Source organism: Sorex araneus, chromosome 7 (genome assembly GCF_027595985.1).
Source record: "Sorex araneus isolate mSorAra2 chromosome 7, mSorAra2.pri, whole genome shotgun sequence".
NCBI lineage: Eukaryota > Metazoa > Chordata > Mammalia > Eulipotyphla > Soricidae > Sorex > Sorex araneus.
This window is the reverse complement of record NC_073308.1, coordinates 30372931-30395353: the sequence shown is the minus strand read 5'-3', so window position 1 is coordinate 30395353 and position 22423 is coordinate 30372931. Positions and strand designations below refer to the sequence as shown.

Below are 22423 nucleotides of genomic sequence, written 5' to 3'. Positions count from 1 at the left end.
CTTTTGGTATTAGGGAGATATGAGCCTCATAGAAACTGTTAGGGAGGGTTTCTGATTCTTCAATTTCCTGGAAGAGCTTGAGAAGGATTGGCAAAAGGTCCTCTTTAAATGTTTGGAAGAACTCACTAGTGAATCCGTCCGGACCTGGGCTTTTGTTTTTGGGAAGACTTTTGATTACAATTTCAATTTCCTTGATGTTAATTGGACTATTCAGGTACTCCAGGTCTTCTTGGTTCAGCCTTGGGAGATTATAGGAGTCGAGGAATTTATCCATTTCTTCTAGGTTCTCTTGTTTTGTGGCATACAGATTTTCAAAGTAGTCTCTGAGGATCTTTTGAATTTCATTGGTTTCTGTTGTGATGTCCCCCTTTTCATTTCTGATTCGGCTTATAAGGGTTCTCTCTCTCTCTTTCTTTGTGAGTCTTGCTAGTGGTTTATCAATCTTGTTTATTTTCTCGAAGAACCAGCTCTTGGTTTCATTGATCTTCCGGATTGTCTTTTGGGTTTCCATGTCATTAATTTCTGCTCTAAGTTTTATTATCTCTTTCCTTCTGCCTGGTTTGGGCTCCTTTTATTGGTCCTTTTCTAAGGTCTTGAGCTGTGAAGTCAAGTTATTTATGCGGGCCCTTTCTTCCTTCCTGAGATATGCTTGCAGAGCTATAAATTTTCCCCTTAAAACGGCTTTAGCTGTGTCCCACAGGTTCTGGTAGCTCGTGTCTTCATTCTCATTTGTTTCTAGGTACCTTTTGATTTCTTCCTTGATTTCCTTCCTGACCCACTCATTGTTCAATATCGAGCTATTTAATTTCCAGTTGTTTGATTTGGTTTTCTCCATCTGTCCACGATTAAGTTTTATCTTCAGTGCATCATGGTCTGAAAAGATAGCTGGTACAATGTCTATCTTGTTTATTCTGTTGATGTATGTTGTGAGGCCCAGCGCATGGTCTATTCTGGAAAATGTTCCATGTGCACTGGAAAAGAATGTGTATTCCTTTTTTGGGGGATATAAAGCCCTGTATAGATCTATTAGCCCTCTCTCTTCTATTTCTTCCTTCAAAGCCAGTATTTCATTGGTGAGTTTTAATCTTCTAGATCTGTCCAGAGGAGACAGTGCGGTGTTGAAGTCTCCAACTACTATTGTGTTGCTCGAGATGTCCTCCTCGAAGTCTCTTAGCAGCCGTTGTAGGTATTTAGCTGGTCCCTCATTGGGTGCGTAGACATTTAGGAGTGTGATTTCTTCCTGATGTACATATCCCTTGATTAATAAAAAGTGGCCTTCACTATCCCTTCTAATCTTTTTCAACCTGAAGTCTATGTTGTCCGATACTAGTAAAGCCACCCCGGCTTTCTTGAGGGAGTTGTTTGCTTGCAGGATTGTTTTCCATCCTTTGACTTTGAGTCTGTGTTTGTTCTGGCTATTCATATGTGTTTCTTGCAGGCAACAGAATGTTGGGTTGAGTCTCTGAATCCATTTTGCCAGTCTGTGTCTCTTAATTGGTGAATTCAGACCATTGACATTAAGGGAGATTATTGTTATGGGATTTTGTGCCGTCTTTCTGCAAGGGTTTGTTGTGCTTGTAGGGGTTGTTCTTGTCTTACAATAACCCCTGTAGTGCTTCTTTTAGGTTTGGTTTTGAGTCTATGAAGATCCTGAGCTGTTGTTTATTCTCAAAGTAGTGTATGATTCCTTCTAGTTTGAATGAGAGTTTAGCCAGATAAAGTATTCTTGGTGAAGCGTTGATTTCATTGAGTTTTTTCACTATATCCCACCATTGCCTTCGAGCTTGGAGGGTTTCCTCTGATAGATCTGCTGTGAGCCTAAGGGGTGCTCCTTTGTATGCGATTTCCTTCTTGGACCTTGCTGCTTGGAGTATTGTGTCTCTCTGGAAGACGTCCAGCATTGTAACTATGATATGTCTTGGGGTTTTTCTGTTAGGATCTCTTTTAGCTGGCACTCTTCGGGCGCCTTGAATCTGGATGCCCGCATTGTCCAGCTGTGGGAAGTTTTCCGCAATGATTTGTTTGACTGTGTCTTTTTCGTTGGGGTTGGTTCCCTGTGGTTCTGATAGTCCAATGATTCTAATGTTGTTCCTCTTGAAGTCATCCCCTAGGACTCTGATTCTGGCTAGAGCTATTTTGAGGTTTCTTGCCATGGTTTGTTGTTGCCTGTAGACCTCTTGCAGCTCATCTTCAAGCATACTGATTCTGTCTTCGGCTGCAGTCATCCTATTGTTGAGGGAAGCCAGAGAGTTTTTGATTTCATGCTCCGAATCCTTCATTTCTTTTTGAAGGTTTTTTATTTCTGCTCTCATTTCTTCCCGTATTTTGTCGGCTGTCTGTTGTATTGTTTCCGTCAGGTCTTCCTTGAAGTTGTCCATCTTTGCATTGAGTTCATTGAACATGTTGAGGATTTCAAGTCTGAATTCTTTCTCAGAGAGGTCAAGTTTGTAGGAAGCGCCAATTGAGGTTTCCGGACTCCTTTGATCGACCTCTGGTTGCAATGGGGATTTTCGTTGTTTCTTCATGTTGTCTTTTAACTTGCCGTTTGTAGAACCTGATCTACTGAGATGTTTCCTTCAACCCTTATGTGAGGTCTTGTGCATTATTGTCCTACTGCTTGCTAATAGCTAGGATGTTAGTCTTGGGTAGGATGTTGAGGAAATTACCTGCCGCCGCGTGAGCTTTGGCTGGCCGGCAATGAGGCCACGCCCACTTTTCTTAGGCCACGCCCCTTTCCCACAACCCAACAGCGGTCAATGTGCTGGGGGTGGCGTGCCGGCCACTCGGCCGGCAGTCCGGAGGGGAGGGAAGCCCGGGGTGCTCAGGGCCGCGGAGCAGGCTGGGTCCGGAAGCTATACTGGGATTCTTGGTGGTGGAATATGTGCACTGGTGAAGGGATGGGTATTCGAGCATTGTATAACTGAGATTTAAACCTGAAAACTTTGTAACTTTCCACATGGTGACTCAATAAAAAAAATTTAAAAAAAATAAAATAAAATAAAAAATAAAATTATAATTTGTGATTTAAAAAAGAAACCTGACTGAAAAGTAATCACTACATTCAAACAAAACACTGCACAGTTCCCATAAAGTTATGTGTATTCAGAAGCACAGTATATGAAGTGGTAAACTTAACTTCACTCTATATTGTGTTACAATACAAAAATTGCCAGAATTACAACTGATATTTATAATGAGCCTATGTGGTTGACAATAGTAGATAATTTGATCATACCAAAATTCTTTGCTAGAGTGCAAAACTCCATTCTAACATGTCAAAGAATATAAATTTATAAATCAGAATAGTTCTCCCATATTATTTTGATGGGAAATGATTCTTTTTACAAATTTAACTGAAAAAAATTAGTAGTTGCACTATGCTCACCTACACACCGAGGTGGAATACTCCATTCTCCCAGGGAGCACGTTATCTTGTTGTCTTCTTCAAATATCTTAAAACCAGCTTGACAAGTGTAATTCAGTATGGTGCCATGTGGGTAAACTTCGGGCCCCAGTGAAGACCTAGCTGATGTAGTGCTTCCATGTTCAATCTGAGGTGGCTGAGAACATGGAAGTTTTTCTGGAGGAACAACAGAGATCCAAAAGAAAATGTGTTGTATAACTTTGGTATCAATTAAAATATGAAATTGAAAAAATCAATCCAACACTGGCATTTCATCTGAGAGAAACGTCAACAAAAATAAATTACAAGGTCAAAAAACATGAAGCTTGCATGATTAGCTATCCTTAGCAAATCTCCCATATATGTTCAACTTGCCCCAACCGACTTCTCCAATTTTTTTTTCATGAGGAGTAAAAATAGTCATAAGTAAAACTTGTAGCTGTTTTACATAGCAACCTCCATTTTTCCCTTTAGTTTCTCAGGACAAATAGAAAAATTTTAATTGATCTGTTTGCTTGTATTGGTAATTTGCTATTTTAAGAGAAAGTAAATGAACAAGTTTCACTACTTTCATTTAAACAAAGCAACCGTTTTGGGAATAGTTGTTGCAAACTAGACAATACTGACCTACACAGCGTGGTATTGACTGCCAGGTTCCATTTTTGCACTCCATTTCTTCTGATTCCTGCATTAGATAATTTTCTTGGCAGAGAATTGATATTCTTTCTCCATCCCGGTAATTGACTGTAGTCGTCATAATTTGACTATTGGGAATCTGAGGTGGAGGTGGGCAGACCTGTATTGTTTGACCTAAAATTATTAAAATTAAATTTCTTGATAAAAATCAGGTTAAAAGTATAGAAAACTAATTTAAGAAATGCAAAATTCAGTAATAAAGTATCATAATTTTATGTGATTATATGCTCTATGTATAATATGTCATGATTTTGGAGGTTTTCAGTTTTTTGTTTTTGTCAATCAGGTCACACCCAGAGATGCACAGGTGTTACTCCTTGCTCTGCACTCAGGAATTACTCCTGGTGTTGCCGGAGGAACATATGGGATGCTGGGAATCAAACCCAGGTCAGCCTCGGGCAAGGCAAACACCCTACCCGCTGTGCTATCACTCCAGCCTCTGGAGTTTTGTACTTTTATAGCATTGTGGGCAGATTTAATAATCTTCAATTTTTTTTAATTTTATACCTATTACAGATTCTTTTATAGACACTAAATATTGATCTAGGGTTTTTAAACAAATCTATATACATATATGACTACAACAATGCTTAAGGATTGGATTAAAACCATCTTAAAGGCGGAGGAAAGAATAAGTCAAAGAACTGGAGTTCATGCTGCTTGGGGAAGGCCAAGGTTCACTCCGTGGCACCACATAGTCTCCTGAGCACATTCAGGAGCAACTGCTAACACACAGGACCCAGGAATCGTCCCTTAGCCCTTCTGGGTATGGGCCAAAAGCAACTTTTTTAAATTTTGCTTTTTCTTTTTTTGGGGGGGGTCACACCCAGCATTGCTCAGGGGTTACTCCTGGCTCTGCACTCAGTAATTACTCCTGGTGGTGCTTGGGAGACCATATAAAATGCTGGGAATCAAACCTAGGTCAGCCACGTGGAAGGAAATGCCCTACACACGCCCTACCCGCTGTGCTATCACTCCAGCCCTACCGAAAGTAACTTTTTAAAAGAACAAAAAATTTTCAATATAGTCTACCAAGAGATACTGATTTATCAGGGAAAGAATCTATTTAGGAGATAACAAAACATACAAACAAGTTTTTGGCCAAGATAAGAAGGAATATGATCCCTAGTTATAAGATTAAAAATGTAAAACTTCCCTAGAGGTACAATAACTATTCTTTTGCACTGTCTAGAAAGAAACATATAGCTTGACAAAATGCACCTGGTTAACAGATCATCTGTCTGATATTAGTTTGAAGAGCAGCAGAATTTAAAAGATTCCTCTATAATCATATAATCATGAGTTCCTATAAAACATAACATATTCTGAAGACGTCTTCAAATGAGAAGGATCCTGGATGTTTGTACCTAGAAAAGTTTTGACTCCACTATTGCTCTTTGAGTTTTGCTCTCTTCTCTCATAGTAAATCTTGATTTCATTCAAAGCTATATTGAAATACATAGAGTGAAAATTTAAAGACTTCTCAATTTTCCAAAATCGTATATTCAATTCAAGAAAATAATTGACTGATTGAGTATAGTTTATTCATAATTATTAACATCGTCAGATTTAGAACTTTGAAGTTAACCAACATATTTTTCCTGTGGCTGAGCACAGCATAATACACAAGCACTTGTCATGTATGTGCTGACCCTGGTTCAATCCTCAGAATCTCATATGGACCCCTGATGTTTCCAGAAATAAATCTCTGAGTGCAGAGGCAGCACTCTACCTGGATGTGGCCCAACTCCCCGCAAAACTACTTTGTTCTTTCTGATTTTAATATCTTGGTGGAGTTTTCTTTTCAATATGTTCACAAGGAACACCTTATTCTGCACTGTGCCTTGGTAGCTATGCCATGTGCTGGACCAACCATAAGACATCTCTCATCATTTTATATATAACCTGTTTAAGTTTTTAAATGTTTGTGTCAATTTACTTCTAGTTAGCATTTGTGTCCTTTTGATTTTCTAGGCATTAGATTGCAATCTTGCTTTAACTTTGTTCCTTGTTTTCTCATGTCTGTTTTAAAGCTATAGGTACCTTGGCTTACACTATACCCATAGATTTCAGTGTGTTCTGCCATCATGTTAATTTTATTTATTTAAAGTATTTTCTACTACTAAATTCTTAAGAATTTACTTAAGAACTTGCTTATCATTCCAGATTTGTGAGATTACAAAATAACAAGTGTCTTTGGAGATCACGCCCAACGTGCAGAAGCCCTTCCCTAGCCCCCTGCTTGTGGTTTGGGGCTCACTCGGAAGCCCCCAGCGCTGCCTGGCCCCTTTGATCCACTTCAAAGACCACCCTGACCCCTCCCTTTGATCCACCTCAAAGACCACCCTGACCCCTCCCTCTTTCCCAGGTTATGGGCGTGTCATCACGTCAGAAAGAATGGCTTCAAAAATGGGCGTGGCGTATTTCTGGAGTGGCCGCATTTATTTCTCCAATTCAATGCTTTGTGCTTTGGCCATAATTGATGTAATCTATTCCTTTGAAGAATACCTTGGTCATTTTAGTCACTATGTTTTGATAGTCAACTAGCCTAGCCTATCGTAACTCCACAAAAAATTTCAGTGAATGCATCAAGCTGCACATAAAGTCTTTTGTAAAAAGATCATAGCCCCATGTCTTCAGTTGAGGCCCCTCTCAAGCTAAGGAGAGCGCCTGATAGTAAAGCCTATAACTACATGAAGAAACAGCGAAAATCCCCACCACCAGGAGAGATGGAAGAGAGGATCTCAGTAGCCTCAGCAGCAACTTCCAGGAAATACAACCTTCTCTTGGATAAAGAATTCATAGAGGAAATCGTGAAGATGGTTGATGAACTCAAAGCAACTATGGAATGAACATCCAATATATTAAGGGAGGATATGGATGCAGCATTGGAATGGTCCACAAAGATAATCCAGGAAGAAATGAGAGCAGAAATTTCAAAGCTACGAATAGAAGTGACACAATTAAAAGAATCAGTAGATGAAATTATAAACTTGGTAGGAGCCCTCAATAGTAGAATGACTACAAGCCAAAGATAGAATCAGTGAGCTTGAAGACAACCTGTAGAAAGCATATAGGCAACAACAAATAATGGAAAAAGACCTCAAAATGGCTCTAGAGCAAATTAGAGTCCTAGGGGATGACCTCAAGAGAAACAACGTAAGAATCATTGGAGTACCAGAACCACAGGGAACCAATCCCAATGAAAAAAACACAATTAAAGACAGCATTGCTAAGAAATTCCCAGAGCTAGAGAATTCAGACATCCAGATCCAAGGAGTCCAAAGGGTGCCAGCTAAATTGGACCCAAATAAAAAATCCCCAAGGCATATCATAGTCAGAATGATGGATGCCATTGATAGAGACACAATACTGCCAGCAGCAAGATCAAAGAAGGAGATCATATACAAAGGAGCACCCCTTAGATTCACAACAGACCTATCAGAAGAAACATTCCAAGCCCGAAGACAATGGTGGGATATAGTAAAAAAACTTCATGAAATGAACGCTTCACCAAGAATACTTTACCCAGCTTAACTCTCAGTTAAACTTGAAGGAACCATACACAATTTCACGGAGAAGCAACAGCTCAGGAACTTCATAGACGCAAGACCAAATTTAAAGAAGGACTCAAAGGGCTACTATAAGACAAGGAAAAATCCTACAAGAACAACAAACCCTACAGAAAAATAGCACAAAATCCCATGACAATAATTTCTCTTAATGTTAACGGTCTAAATGCACCAATCAAGAGGCACAGAGTGGCAAAATGGATCAGAAACTAAACCCAACTTTCTGCTGCCTACAAGAAACACATCTGAATAGTCAGAACAAACACAGACTCAAAATCAAAGGGTCGAAAACAATCCTGCAAGCAAACAGCTCCCTCAAAAAAGTGGGGGTGGCCATACTAGTATCCGACAACATAGATTTCAGGCTGAAAAAGATCAGTAGGGACAGCGAAGGTCATTTTCTATTCCTCAAGGGATATGTACAACAGGAAGAAATCACACTCAAACATATACGCACCTAATGAACAACCAGTTAAATACTTAAAAGAACTCCTAACAGAATTTAAGGAGGACATAACTAGCACAATAGTAGTTGGAGACTTCAACACTGCCTTTTCACCACTGGATAGATCAACAAGAATAACACTCAGCAAGGAAACAATGGCTCTGAAGGAAGAAATGGAGGAGACAGGGCTAATAGACTTATACAGGGCTATACATCCCAAAAGAAAGAATACACATTCTTTTCCAGCGCACATGGAACGTCTTCCAAAATATACCACGTTCTGGGTCAAAAATTATGCCTTAATAGAATCGGGAAGATAGAAATTGTATCAATTATCTTTTCAGACCATGATGCACGGAAGATGGAAGTTAATCACACACAGACGCGGAGAACCAAATCAAACACTTGGAAATTAAACAACTCACTATTGAACAATGAGTGGGTCACAAAGGAAATTAAGGAAGAAATCAAAAAATACCTTGAAACAAATGAGAATGAAGACACAAGCTACCAGAACCTATGGGACGCAGCTAAAGCTGTGTTAAGGGGAAAATTTATAGCTCTGCAAACTTTCCTCAGAAAGGAAAAAAGGGCCTATGTAGATAGCTTGACTTCGCAGCTCAAGATCTTAGAAGAGGACCAGCAAAAGGAACCTAAAACAGATCGAAGGAAAGAAATAATAAAACTTAGAGCAGAAATTAATGATACGGAAACCCAAAAAACAATCCAAAAGATTAATGAAACAAAGAGCTGGTTCTTCGAGAAAATAAATAAAATTGATAAAGCTCTAGAAAGACTCACAAAGAAAGAAGGAGAGAGAACACTAATAAACTGAATCAGAAATGAAAAGGGTGACGTCACAACAGAAACAAAGGAGATTCAAAAGATCATCAGAGACTAATTTGAAAGTCTGTATGCCACAAAACAAGAGAACCTAAAAGAAATGGACGAATTCCTTGATTCCTACAATCTCCCAAGACTGAACCAAGAAGACTTGAAATACCTGAATGGGACCATAAATATCAAGGAAATCGAAACTGTAATCAAGTCTCCCCAAAAACAAAAGCCCAGGTCCAGATGGATTCACTGGCGAATTCTTCCAAACATTTAAAGAAGACTTGTTGCCAGTTCTCCTCAAGCTTTTCCAGGAAATTGAAAAGACAGGAACCCTTCCAAACAGTTTCTATGAGGCACATATCTCCCTAATACCAAAAGAAAACAAAGACACCACTAACAAAGAAAACTATAGACCAATATTCCTGATGAGCACTGATGCGAAGATCCTCAACAAAATACTAGCAAATAGAATCCAACAACTCATCAAAAAGATCATACACCATGACCAAGTGGGATTCAACCTGGGGGTGCAAGGATGGTTTAACAATCAGAAATCAATCAACATAATTCATCATATCAACAAAAATAAAGATAAAAACCATATGATCATATCAATAGATGCAGAAAAAGCATTTGACAGGATCCAACATCAGTTCATGATAAAAACTCTCACCAAAATGAGTTTTGGAGGAACTTTCCACAAGATAGTCAAAGCCATCTACCACGAACCTATGGCAAGCTTCCATTCGATTCAGCAATACCTTCTGGGAATATATACTGGAGAAACAAAAAAGTATAGTCGAAATGACATCTGCACTTATATGTTCATCACAGCACTGTTTACAATAGCCAGAATCTGGAAAAAAACCAAGTGCCGGAGAACAGATGACTTGTTAAAGAAACTTTGGTACATCTATACAATGGAATACTATGCAGGTGTTAGAAAGGATGAAGTTATCAACTTTGCATATAAGTGGATCAGCATGGAAAGTATCATGCTAAGTGAAATGAGCCTGAAAGAGAGGGACAGACATATAAATATTGCACTCATCTGTGGAATATAGAACAACAGAGTAGGAGACTAATATCCAAGAATAGTAGTATATAATACCAGGATGTTGACTCCATAGCTTGGAAGCTGGCCTCACAGGCTGGGGGAAAGTCATCCCAGATAGAGAGGGGAACACCAAGTAATATGTGGTTGGAGATCTTGCGCAGGAAGGGAGATGCGTGCTGAAAGTAGACTAGAGATTGAACAGGATGACCACTCAATACCCCTATTTGGAACCACAACACCCAAAAGGAAAGAGAGATATCAAATTAGAATGCCCCGCTACAGAGGTGGAGTGGGGTGTGGGGGACTGGACTGGGGGGGTGAGAGGCATACTGGTTTCATGGGTGGTGGAGAATGGACACTGGTGGAAGGATGGGCTCGTAAACATTGCATGAGGTAAAAACAAGCATGAAAATGTGTGAATCTGTTACTGTACCCTCATTGTGATGCATTAATTAAAAAATAAATTAATTAAATAAAAAAAAGAAAAAAAGAACAAGTGTCCTTAGAGAATGAGAATGGAATGAGGATAGACAGGTATTTTTTCCGGGTGGGGGTTGAGATTATTTTTGGTGTTTTTTGTTTTTTTTTTCTTTTGGGGGTCACACCCGGCAATGCACAGGGGCTATTCCTGGTTCTGCCCTGAATATTAACTTCTGTTTTGTTGTATCTGAAAGAAAATTGAAAGAAAATTGCTCACTATCATTTTTAGAGAGGCAAAACTCCTATGAGGAGTAGAACAAGTAAATGTTTTTTCGTTTCAGGGGCCAAAAGAAAAGATACTGTATTAGAAGCCATCATTTTCTCCTTTTTATTAGAACTAGTAGTTTAATTCATGAGTAAGACATAGCTCAACACTTGTAAATAATTTTATATCAGGGATAGAGAGATTCATGAGATAGTATCCTCAATTTCTACTTTTCCTCTATTGAAAGATTTTGTGCAATTACTGTTGTAATTGGGCTGGAGCAATAGCATAGTGGGTAGGGCGCTTGCCTATTATGCAGACGACCGGGGTTCTGATTCCTCCACCCCTCTCGGAGAGCCCGGCAAGGTACCGAGAGTATCTAGCCCACACGGCAGAGCCTGGCAAGCAATCCATGTGTACTCGATATGCCAAAACCAGTAACAAGTCTCACAACGGAGACATTACTGAGGCCTGCTTGAGCAAATAAATCAATGAGCAACAGGATGACAGTGACAGTGACAGTGTGACTGTTGTAAGTTAAGATTGTACATCGCTGTCACTGTATCACTGTCATCCCTTTGCTCATCGATTTGCTTGCGTGGGCACCAGTAATGTATCCATTGTGAAATTTGTTGTTACTGTTTTGGGCCCTGCGGGCGAGATACTCTGGGTAGTTTGCTGGGCTCTACGAAAGGGGCAGAAAAATCAAACCCAGGTAGGTCGGCTGCGTGCAAGGCAAATGCCATACCTGCTGTGCTATCGCTCCAGCCCTAGAAAAAAAAATTAAAAATGACCTTGCATACTTCCTGACAAAACTTCAAGCTTTATGCTTGTAAAATTGGTCATGTTTGTATTTCCTTTCTGTTCTTATAAAGAGGATTTGGAGGATTATCTTATTGGGCCATTTTTCTAACTTTGAAATACATAGATTAAACTAAAATGAGCAGCATCTCAGAAGGAGGAGTTTGGTCTTATTACAAAAGGTAATGACAAGTCACTGACATAAGCCTGGGCTGATTAAATCTGAACTTCGGAAAAACCTCTGAGTTGCACAAATTGAAAAAAATGTAATATAGAACAAAACAAGTCAACTTCCAGAATTCCCTGGTGAAAGCCAGGGAAGCACTCTACACCAAATTACAAACAAAACTATGCACATATTCAAGAATAAATATTTAAATTAAAAATGGGTTTTCATATGAAAACCATACATTTAATAATGAAATTTGAGAGATATGCTCATACCGATGCACATAGGAAGTTGGGTCCATCTTCCACGGAAACATGTAACTGATTTCTCTCCAATCATTGTGAATCCATCCATGCATTTGAACTCGATTGACTCTCCATGATAATAAAGAGGAGCGGAGGAATCAGCAAAGCCATTCTCAAGTTCAGGTTTATCTCGGCATGTACTCTTCTCCGCTGCAAAAATTGTCATAAAATTATTATTTCTACTCAGGATGCAAGTTATACTTATACATATAAAAACAAAAAAGTCTTCATTTCATTAGTGCTTAGACAATACCAATGCACATAGGCAGAGGTGTCCAATTTCCATCAACACACTGAATCTTCCTAGAACCTTTCATCAGAAACTGAGGATCACAAACATATTCCACCATGGTACTGTGTTCATAGGCTTCTCTCTCCACTTCTGTCGATTTTCCATTCAAAAGTGAAGGCGGGGAACCACAACGTTTAACACGATCTGTAGCAGAAATGTGTGACAAATGATTGATTTATAATATTTCGAACATAGATATTGAGTTCATGGTAATTTTTCCTTGATATATTTTTTAATAATTTATTGTAGCATTCTAAAGCAAGCTGTGCAAAAAATATATCATTATACAAGATTGATGTTTCTCAGATCTCTAATATTGAACTTAAATATTATAACTATGTTTAAGTCCAGAAAATGCATTCATGAATCTAATTATTATAAACTTGATTTAAATTCCACTCATATGTATTTCAACATAAATTGCAAAATCCAATGCTCATATTCAATTAAAACATTAAAATATTTAAAATGCCTTCATTGATGCTTCCATTTTTTTACTCTATTTGGATATTGTTTAAGCCATACATATTAATGAGTTGAATATGACCTTCTAGAATATTATTTAGAAATACTCAAGTGCTAAATGAAATTTGAAATGAAGCCAAAGATGAGAATTAGATTCAATGTTGTTGGTGCAATGGTTGGCAGAAGCAACATATTAGAAATCACACAGTGTCTAACTATACTCACACTAAATATTTCATGGAAAAATCATAAATTAATTTCTTTAATAAAGAAATGTGAGATATCTGCTACCAAATATACATCCTTCATGGAAAAGAATCTGTCTAATTGTATTACATCACAGCAACACTAGAAGCCAGCATAAAACTGAGAAGAAAAAATGTTGATGCAAAAAAATCTGAATTCTTCATTCAGCAATTGTAAGATAAATATTTACCTCTACATGTTGGAGGATTAGGAGACCATCCAAAGTGATAGCACTGAATTGAATCTGGTCCAACTCTCTCAAGTTCATTACGACAAGAGAATTTCAACACCTCTCCAATTCTATATTTTCTTTTTGAGGGCATAGCCAATATGTTTTCATCTAAATTCAGAACAGTGCATTGTTTTTCTATAAAATGATAGAGCAGCTAAATGAAAATATGAACACAATCATTGGAAAGTAAACATCACATGTCACGTGAATAGGAGGTCTACAATGTCAAATAATTCCTCTTCTCGGAAATAATAAATAATCATTATTTTAAGTGTCCTGTAATTTAGTTTTGGCATCTGAGTGATGCTAATTTACTGAACAGCAATAGATCCCATCAATATTTGGGAAATCAACTTCCTTGACTGAATGTAAATTTATCAACATATATATTAATGTAAACACTTGTATTATTAAACCATAAAAGTAACCTGTCATATTAAAAAATTCCACAATCTTTAAGCTGCAAAGAAACAAGAACACTATGCCTATTTAAAATAATTATAAAACTTGAAGGCATAAAGGCGTTTCAATGTACCCTAGATGACAAATAAAATCATTTGTAATGGAGAAATTAAACTTAAAAACCATCTCATTTAAACATGAAAAGTATGGTGCTCAGAGCTGATGACTGGGTATACATTAGGCGTCCTGAATGTATACATAATATACTCTTGTGTTCTTCCTCTCTTGTTTGTATTTTTGTTCACATTGGGAGGGGGTGTTCTCAAAGTGGGTCTCAAGAGTACAAAGATGCATCTGCTGTCCACCAGGGGTTGATTCAGTATAAGGATTCAAGGACCTGATGCTGCTCTGGATTTCTTGCTCCAACATCTCTGGGTCATTGTTGGAAAAACATGGCCTCAACAGCAACCAAAAGAGCTTTATTAGAGGGTCGGAGAGCTAGTGCAGAAGGTAAAGCTCTCGCCTTAATGTGCCTGACTCAGGTGCAGTCCTCAGGGCATCTGGTTCCCGGAGCACCTGAAAAAGTGATCCCTGGATGCTGCAGAGCCAGGAGAAAGCCCTGAGCACAGCCAGCCAGGTGTGGCCCAAACACCCAAAGGCATGAGCCAAAAAAGTAAAGAGAGCCTGGATATAGGCTACTCATAATATATCAAATTGCCTCTGATCTCCCCTATCATAATTTCTTTTTAAAAGTACTCACCATTGAGTGAGAGTCTGATTTAGCTCTTATGATACAATTCTTTCCATATTATCTCTAGCTTCAATGTGAATCCAGACTCAGGCTTTATAATGCTTGAGTTTTTTTGTGTTTTGTTGTTGTTGTTGTTGTTGTTTTAAATCAAGAAGCGCAGCACTTACTCCCAGCTCTGGGATCAGGGATCACTCCATGAAGGGCTCAAGTAAACATAGGGGGTCCGGGGTCAGGGAGGCAGGGATGCCACCTAGGTTTGCAGCTTGCAATGCAAAAGCCCTACCTGCTGCACTCTTGTTCCAGTCTAGATGCTTAAAACTAGGTCCACTTCTTTGCTCCCTCACCTGTTGCACATAACTCTCTACCCAGAAAACTTTTATTTAGGAATGCTTCCTTGCAAAGCTGCATTACTAAATTGAATTATAATACCCACATCTCTATTTTCTAAATCCTTGAATTCTTTTGCTTCTTTGAATTAAAGTTGGTTGAATCTGATCGCTCTGAATAAGCACTGTGAGCTGAAAATAGGTAAAGGAACAAAAATGATAACCTTCATCATCTGTATTACAAGCCATAATTCCCAAAAGGAGAGAGAGAGAGAACAAGTTTCTATATTTACTTAATGTGGAGATCTTTAACTAGGATAACAAAATAATCATCCTTCACTCACAATGCCATAACATATTGGATCCAGAAAGTATAGTACTGTAACAATGCATTGTGTTCAACATAGATCACCCTCTTTGTGCTTCAAAACACCCATTTTTCCTAGTTTACATCAATTTGCAAGATAGCACCTTGATTTATATCATCATTTCTTAAAAATACCTCTAGATAATTATTCATCTGATGATTCTGTAAAAGAATAAAAACACAGAAACAGGACTTACCAAGACATAAAGGTTGATCAGACCAACCGTTGAGCTCACACACTATGGAACCACCGGTCCTTCCTGCTTTGGTTTCATAGCCAGGTTTGCATTGATACTCCAGCTGGTCATTGAGCATAAACCGTGCACCAATTCTTTTAATTAGAGCATTCTCAAATCCCGGCCTATCACAAGATTCTAATGCATATGAGAATTAGATGTTCCTATTCTTACCTAATGAAGTAATCTAATGGTGCAACTCCCATCCCAAAGGGGTTAAAGACGTATTCATTAGTATGCTTTTCAAAGGTATCATAAAATTATCCAGAAAAATCAATGGCAGACCACTGATTGGAGTTACTCAAGAGGAAACAAAAGTTTCTATATTTGCCTTCTTGAAAAATTAAACCACATTATTTTCATTTAGACTTATAGATTCATAGCATACTGATAATAAATTGTGTCGTAACAGATTTATGTATTTGAAATTGCATTTGTTTGTTGTGGTTTTTGCCAAAGCTAGTGAAGGTGAGGGGTCACACTGAGCTTAGGAATCACTCCTGGTGTTGCTAAGGGGACCATATTCTGATGCTTGGGATTGAACCCATGTTGGTCACTTGTAAGAAAAGCACACTACACATTACACTATCTTTCTAGCTCAGATTTGTGCATTTTTTCACTAACTAAAATTCATTTAGTGTAGTACTGTACCAACAATATTAGAAGTTCTAATATATATAACAGTGAAAAATTATTTATTAAATAAAAGGATTAATTTTAATAAGGAAATTAAATTTTTAAATATTCCATAAATCTCTTATTTTTTAATATATGCAATTTTATAATGCACATACAATTTTGTTTTCTTAAATATTTTACTAGTGGTTTTTATGCCTATTAATTTGAATACATACATAGTTCTATTGTTTAGAATAAGTGTGAAAAAAGTAAAATGACAAGAAAATTCCATTTTCAAGAAAGTTATACTACAGTGATGTTGATAAAGCTTATAAAGATTTACTGATTTATGTCAAATATGAAAATTTGTTAAATACCCAGGTAGGTTGAAATTTACAAATATATAGTCAATGCTAATAAAATAAATATTAAAAATATTTGTCTCCCATAATAAGTGTGTTACAATCTTGAATCGAATATCAATTAGTGTAAAATGACTTTGACTTGAGGGCAATATTTTCTTTTCTTTTTTTCTTTGGTTAATATACATAGAATAAAAATGAAAAATAAGAAACAAATCATCCAGGTTATATGACAGAAAAATTATTCATCATGTAATTGTAAATACATATGCATATATATATTTTGCTTTTTGGTTCATATCCTGCGATGCACAGGGGTTACTCCTGGTTCTGCATTCAGGAATTACTCCAGACGGTGCTTGGGAAACCATACAGGATGGAACCCAAGTGGGTGGCTTGCAAGGCAAACAACCTACCCACTGTATTATAGCTCCAGCCCCCATACTTTCATTTCAAAAATAAATTTCCTATTTTGGAGTAGAGATTGTGACACTGAGTAAGTCACATGGAACTTAAATAAAAATACACAAAAACTTTTTTACCGTTTGAATGAGTTCTCAATTACATTGTATTTTTTCTATTTGCCTTTGGCTCACACATGGAGATACTCAGGGGTTGCTCCTGCCTCTGCACTCAGAAATTACGGCTTTTGATTCTTTGAGGTCCATTTGGGAAGCCAGAGATGAAACTCAGATGTGCTGCATGCAAGGTGATCTGCTATACTATCTCTCTAGCCTGTATGCTGTGTTTCAAAGTGAAAATTACTTGAACTGAAAGGTATGCTGATATTTTTCCCTTACATAACATTTATCTTAAATGCCCTACGTTATTCTATGTTTAAGAAGAAATTTATTTATTTTTAATACTTAATTTTCTAATTTTCTTTGGGTTTTGGATGACACTCAGTATAGTTCAGGCATCAATATTGGCTCTATGTTCAAATTACTCTGGAGGGCTCATACAACCAGTATTTATATTTTCTGAAATTTGAAAGTACATGAGCACCTCACCCCAACTTTTGAGACATTATTAACAGTAATCCTTTGTGTAATGGTGACTAAGACCATGAATGCTAACAATTACTTACTAAAGCATTTAGGTTGAGCTGACCATCCAGTTAGCTGACAGGTAATTGTTCCTGAAGTTTCACCATTTGCTGTTGCAAATCCTGGTTTGCACTTGTATTCTGCTTGTTTATTTAAGGGATATTGAGTAGTAGCTTCAGAAAAAAAACCATTCTGAATTTCTATGTCTGAATGTGAACATGTTTCTAAAAAGGAGAAAGCATGAAGAAAAGAAAAGTATGCATTCAATAATTGTTTTCATAACAAGTCAAATAATACATAATCATATAAAACAAAATTTTAAAGAAAATGAGATACCACCTCACACCACAGAGACTGGCTCACATCCAGAAGAACAAAAACAACCGCTTGAATGTGGGGAGAAAGGAACCCTCCTACACTGTTGGTGGGAATGTTGACTGGTTCAGCCCCTTTGGAAAACAATATGGTCGATTCTCAAAAAATTAGAAATTGAGCTCCCATTAGATCCAGCAATACCACTCCTGGGAATGTACCCGAGAGAAGCAAAAAAGTATAGTCAAAATGACATCTGCACCTGTATGTTTATCGCAGCACAGTTTACAATAGTCAGTATCTGGAAAAAAAACCGAATGCCTGAGAATAGATGACTGGTTAAAAAATCTTTGGTACATTTACACAATGGAATACTATGCAGCTATTAGAAAGCAAGAAGTCATGAAATTTGCATATAATTGGATCAACATGGAAAGTATCATATTGAGTGAAATGAGTCAGAAAGAAAGAGACAAACACAGAAAGATTGCACTCATATGTGGAATATAAAGTATCAGAGAGTACGAGCTAGCAATGATGCAACCTCTGGCAGAAAGCCCTGTGGACTTAGTCATTAAAATACTAAAATACAGAAATCTAGAACCTCACTACCGCTACTGTGGCCACATGACCTCATATCTCCTCATTCTCAGCAGTGGAAAACAAACTATCAAATGCTTCCTTTCCAACAGGTCCGAATCTGGGGGGGGGGGGGAAACTCCAAACAATAATAGTGAGGTTTTTTTTGTTTGTATGTAATCAAAGTAAAGAGAAAGTAAAGTGAAATTTATCAACTACAGAGGATGGGGTGGGGGGTTGGGGGGTTGGGGGTCGGGGGTAGCTTTACTGTGGTTCTCAGTGGTGGAATATGTGCACTGGTGAAGGCATGGGTGTTCGAGCATTATGTAACTGAAACTTAAGCCTGAAAGTTTTGTAACTTTCAACATAGTGATTCAATAAAAAACATAAATTAAAGAATAAATAAATAAATAAAAATAAATATCTGTTAAAAAAAAGAAAAGATTGTAATATGCCAGTTCCTTTGTCAGAGAAAATAGACTGAGTTTCTCAAGAGATTTTATCAGCATATATCATGAAAAATTTATTGAGGCCTGGAGGAACAACAGTACAGGTGCTAAGGTACATGTTTTGTCTATGGATGTTCCCAGCTCCATGCCACGTGGTACTGAGGGCATCCTGTGTGCAGAGCTGAAGGGCTCTGAACCCTGTTGAGGTGGGCAGGTATCTCATGAACTGCAGGGCCAGAGAACCAATGAACACTCTAGTCTTTGCATTGAACTGCTACTGGTTGGAGGCCCCTGGTTGGGAAACTTAAACAAACAAGGTTGAAGCAAAGCAATATGACAACACTCCATTTTCTAATCTGGAATCATGAGAGATTTGCCTGTTTAAGAAGCATGGAGCCCTTCTTTTATATGAATACAATTATATCCCAGAGCTCTTTATATATTGAGTTCTGTACTAGGTCTTATTTTTAAATACTGCCTAGTTTGGCTCTCTCTCTCTCTCTCTCTCTCTCTCTCTCTCTCTTTAATGTAGGAGTGCTGCTATTTATTCAGTTATTGATTCAGATGATTTAATTGGATATGAACTCTACATTTTATAAAAAATTTTATTGGATATCTGAGATAGACCATTAAAAATCTGTTCATAATTGGTTTTCTTAGTCATACAAAGATCTAGCACCCATCCCTCCACCAATGTACCTTTCCCACCACCAATGTCCTCCCTTTCCCCACCACCATCCCCTAAGCCCCCACCCCATGCCCCAAGCCTACCTCTATGAAAGTCACTTTCCTTCTTGTTCTCTCTCTCCTTTTTGTTTTATGCATTATAGTTTTCAGGACAGGTGCTAAGACATCATGATGTTTGTTGAAGACATTTGATATTTTTATCAGAATGGTAAGGCTGGAGTAGCTTTTCAATTGGGTGGAAGCTTAGAGTGGGGATTTGATTGCTGAGGCTTCTGGAAGTACAGAGGGGGGTTGGGGAGGTAGCCCATCCTGCCACTAAGAAAGCCTGGAGATTTCAGTCACAAAACACGCATACTAAAATTTTCAGCAGATTGTGTCTTGGTGAGATCTGTCCTGAGGTGGTGGAGTCAGGCTTGGTGTATGGAGGCGATTTTGGATTGTGGAAACAAGCCGCTGCTCAGGACACTGCTTGGGTGGTCACAGGGGAAACCACACCCCCTCCAATTTACCCTGGTCTCTTCAGACATCTGTGAGTCCGAGCTTAACTGCTGCTTTTGATCTCTTTTGAAATTTATTTTTGGGTCCCTGAGGCAAGGACAGTGATAGAGCTTATGTGGCAATGCTGGAGTTGGTTTGTGGTGGTGACTGCCAGTGCTTCCATGAGTATTAGAAAGTGGGGGGAGATAGACCATCCCAACTTTGAGGTAGCCTGGAGATTTCAGTCACAAAATCTGTATACGAGTATTTTCAACAGATTATATCTTGGTGAGGTCTGTCCTGAGACAGTGGAATCAGACAGGGGTATGGCAATGATTTGGGATTATATAAACAAGTGGTTGCTGGGGGCTCTGCTTGGGCAAGCCACCAGGCCAACTTGTCCCCCTATGATTTACCCCACTCTGTTCAGCCATGTGCGGGTTGGAGATGAACTGTGACCTTTGATCTCTTCCTAGATTTCTATGGGTCTCTGAAATAAGGCCAATAAATGAGCTGTCACAACTGAGTTGGAGGTGGTTTGTGGGTGAGACTCCCACATACCTAACTTTTGGCCCTTTATTTTCTCAGTAAACTTGGTCCCAAGTTACTGGGGTCTGGCCAGAGGCAGAGCAATAATTTTTGGGTATTAGGAAGGCCAAAGACACCATCAGGCTGCTCTTCCACTTGCCCCAGAGGTACAGGTTGACCTGTTTTTGGCATCATATTCCCCTAGTCTGATTCTCTTAAGAAAACCAATTGCCACATCTGAATTTAGACCCTGATCATCTCAGCTTAGGCCCTTTCACAACAGCTATTACAGCTTTTGACACTGAGAGTGCAAAATGTTTCCCTTGGAAATTCTTTTCCTTTATCGAATTTTTTTTACTTTTAAATGACTTAAATTCTTGCTTAATGCCATATGAATTTATGCTTTTCAATTAACTTGAGGAATATCAGCAAATTCATTTAACTATCTTCTAAAGCCAAACTTACAGAATGCCATTTTACTTCAGAGCACATTCATGTCAGTTACTACTTCTCTTTCCAGAACTCAACATTTATTCAGTAGTATATGGATCAAAATATTTTAAAATGATTTAAAAAACATCATAGATAAAACTTCATAAGATGGGATAAAGTAGTTATGACAGAGAAATTTGACCATTATATTTATATAAATGAAAAGAACACTAAACCAAATTCACTGCAAGAAAGTAAAAAAAGAAAGTTGGAAAGCATCTTATTACACAGCTAGTTACTGAAAGCTTTCTAAATCAATATATAATTGACAATATAACTTGTTCATACAATTCAAGCATCCATCAAGTAATAGCCCAAATTATAACCTCATGGCACCTCCTAAATTACTAGAAAAAGACCAACAAAGGAAACCCCACAAAGTGGAAAAGGAGAAATATCAAAACTTAGGAAAATTCAATGAAATAGAAACAATTCTGTAGAATAACAACAAAACCAGCATTGGCTTTTAAGTAGAAGAAACAAGAGAGTGAAACTGGTCATTCTAATTCAATTTAGAAAGAAACAAAAGATAGACAATTCAAAAATGCCATATCAGAAATAAAGGAAGTTCTAAAAAATAACACAAAAAATTTCACAGTATCATCCAAGATTCTATAAAAAAGATTTTCCATGAAATTGGAAAACCTAAAACCTATAAATATTTTTTCTTGGAATTCTTTAATCTCTCAAGGCTAAGTCAGGAGGAATCTGCATACCTCATTAGTTATTAATAAGGAAATGAAAATAATAATTGTAAGTCGCCCTAAAGGGTTTGAGAAATTGGTTTAGATGCAAGTTCAACTCCCAGCACTGAACGGTCTCCCAAGAGAGCTTTTCCCACAGTTCTCTGGAGTGTCTCAAGTATCTCTATCCTCACAGAATCTGGTCAACATCAGGTCTTCAGAGTTTTACACTAAACTGCTGCAATATCTGATGATGAATTTCCTGTGTGACCACTGAGTCACTGAGCTTCAGTTTTTTTGGTTTTTTGGTTTTTTTTTAGTTTTTTGGTCACACCTGGAGATACACAGGTGTTACTCCTGGCTTTGCACTCAGGAATTACACCTGGCCATGCTCAAGGGATTATATGGGATACTCGGAATCGAACCCGAGTAGGCCGCATGCAAGGCAAACGCCCTACCCATTGTGCTATCTCTCCAGCCCCCTGAGCTTCACTTTTTATGCCCAGTTTCCCCCTTAGAAAAAATAAGCAAATCAAAATTACCAACAAAAAATAGTACTAAAAATAAGAGCCCCAACCAAAAGATTTTACTAGAGAATTTTTCCAAACTGTTAAAGAACTTTTTCTTTTTTTATTCTCAAATGTCTTTCAGAAGCTTAATGAAACTGGAATTATCTGGACACTTTTTATTTTGTTTTGTGTCTGGATCCCACACCCCTACATGCTCAGAATTTACTCCTGGATCTGCCCTCAGGAATTACTCCTGGCATTAGTCAGGGAACCATATGGATTCCTGAGATTGAACCTGGGTTGGCCACATGCAGAATGCCTTACCTGCTGTACTATCTCTCCAGCTCTGCCTCTGAGGCCATTGTTATCCTGATATCAAAAACATAAAGAAGCA

General features: G+C 37.9%; 1 protein-coding gene across 1 annotated transcript in view; it reads right to left on the bottom strand.

Moving 5' to 3' along the window:
* The window catches only part of LOC129406439 (complement factor H-like), an 85548-nt gene that overhangs the window by 21533 nt on the left and 41592 nt on the right, over positions 1–22423 (bottom strand). The window contains 7 exon segments of the mRNA XM_055144203.1: positions 3386–3580; positions 4031–4213; positions 11941–12120; positions 12224–12406; positions 13164–13340; positions 15249–15425; positions 17355–17537. Of these exon segments, the coding sequence (XP_055000178.1) occupies positions 3386–3580; positions 4031–4213; positions 11941–12120; positions 12224–12406; positions 13164–13340; positions 15249–15425; positions 17355–17537 (1278 nt within the window).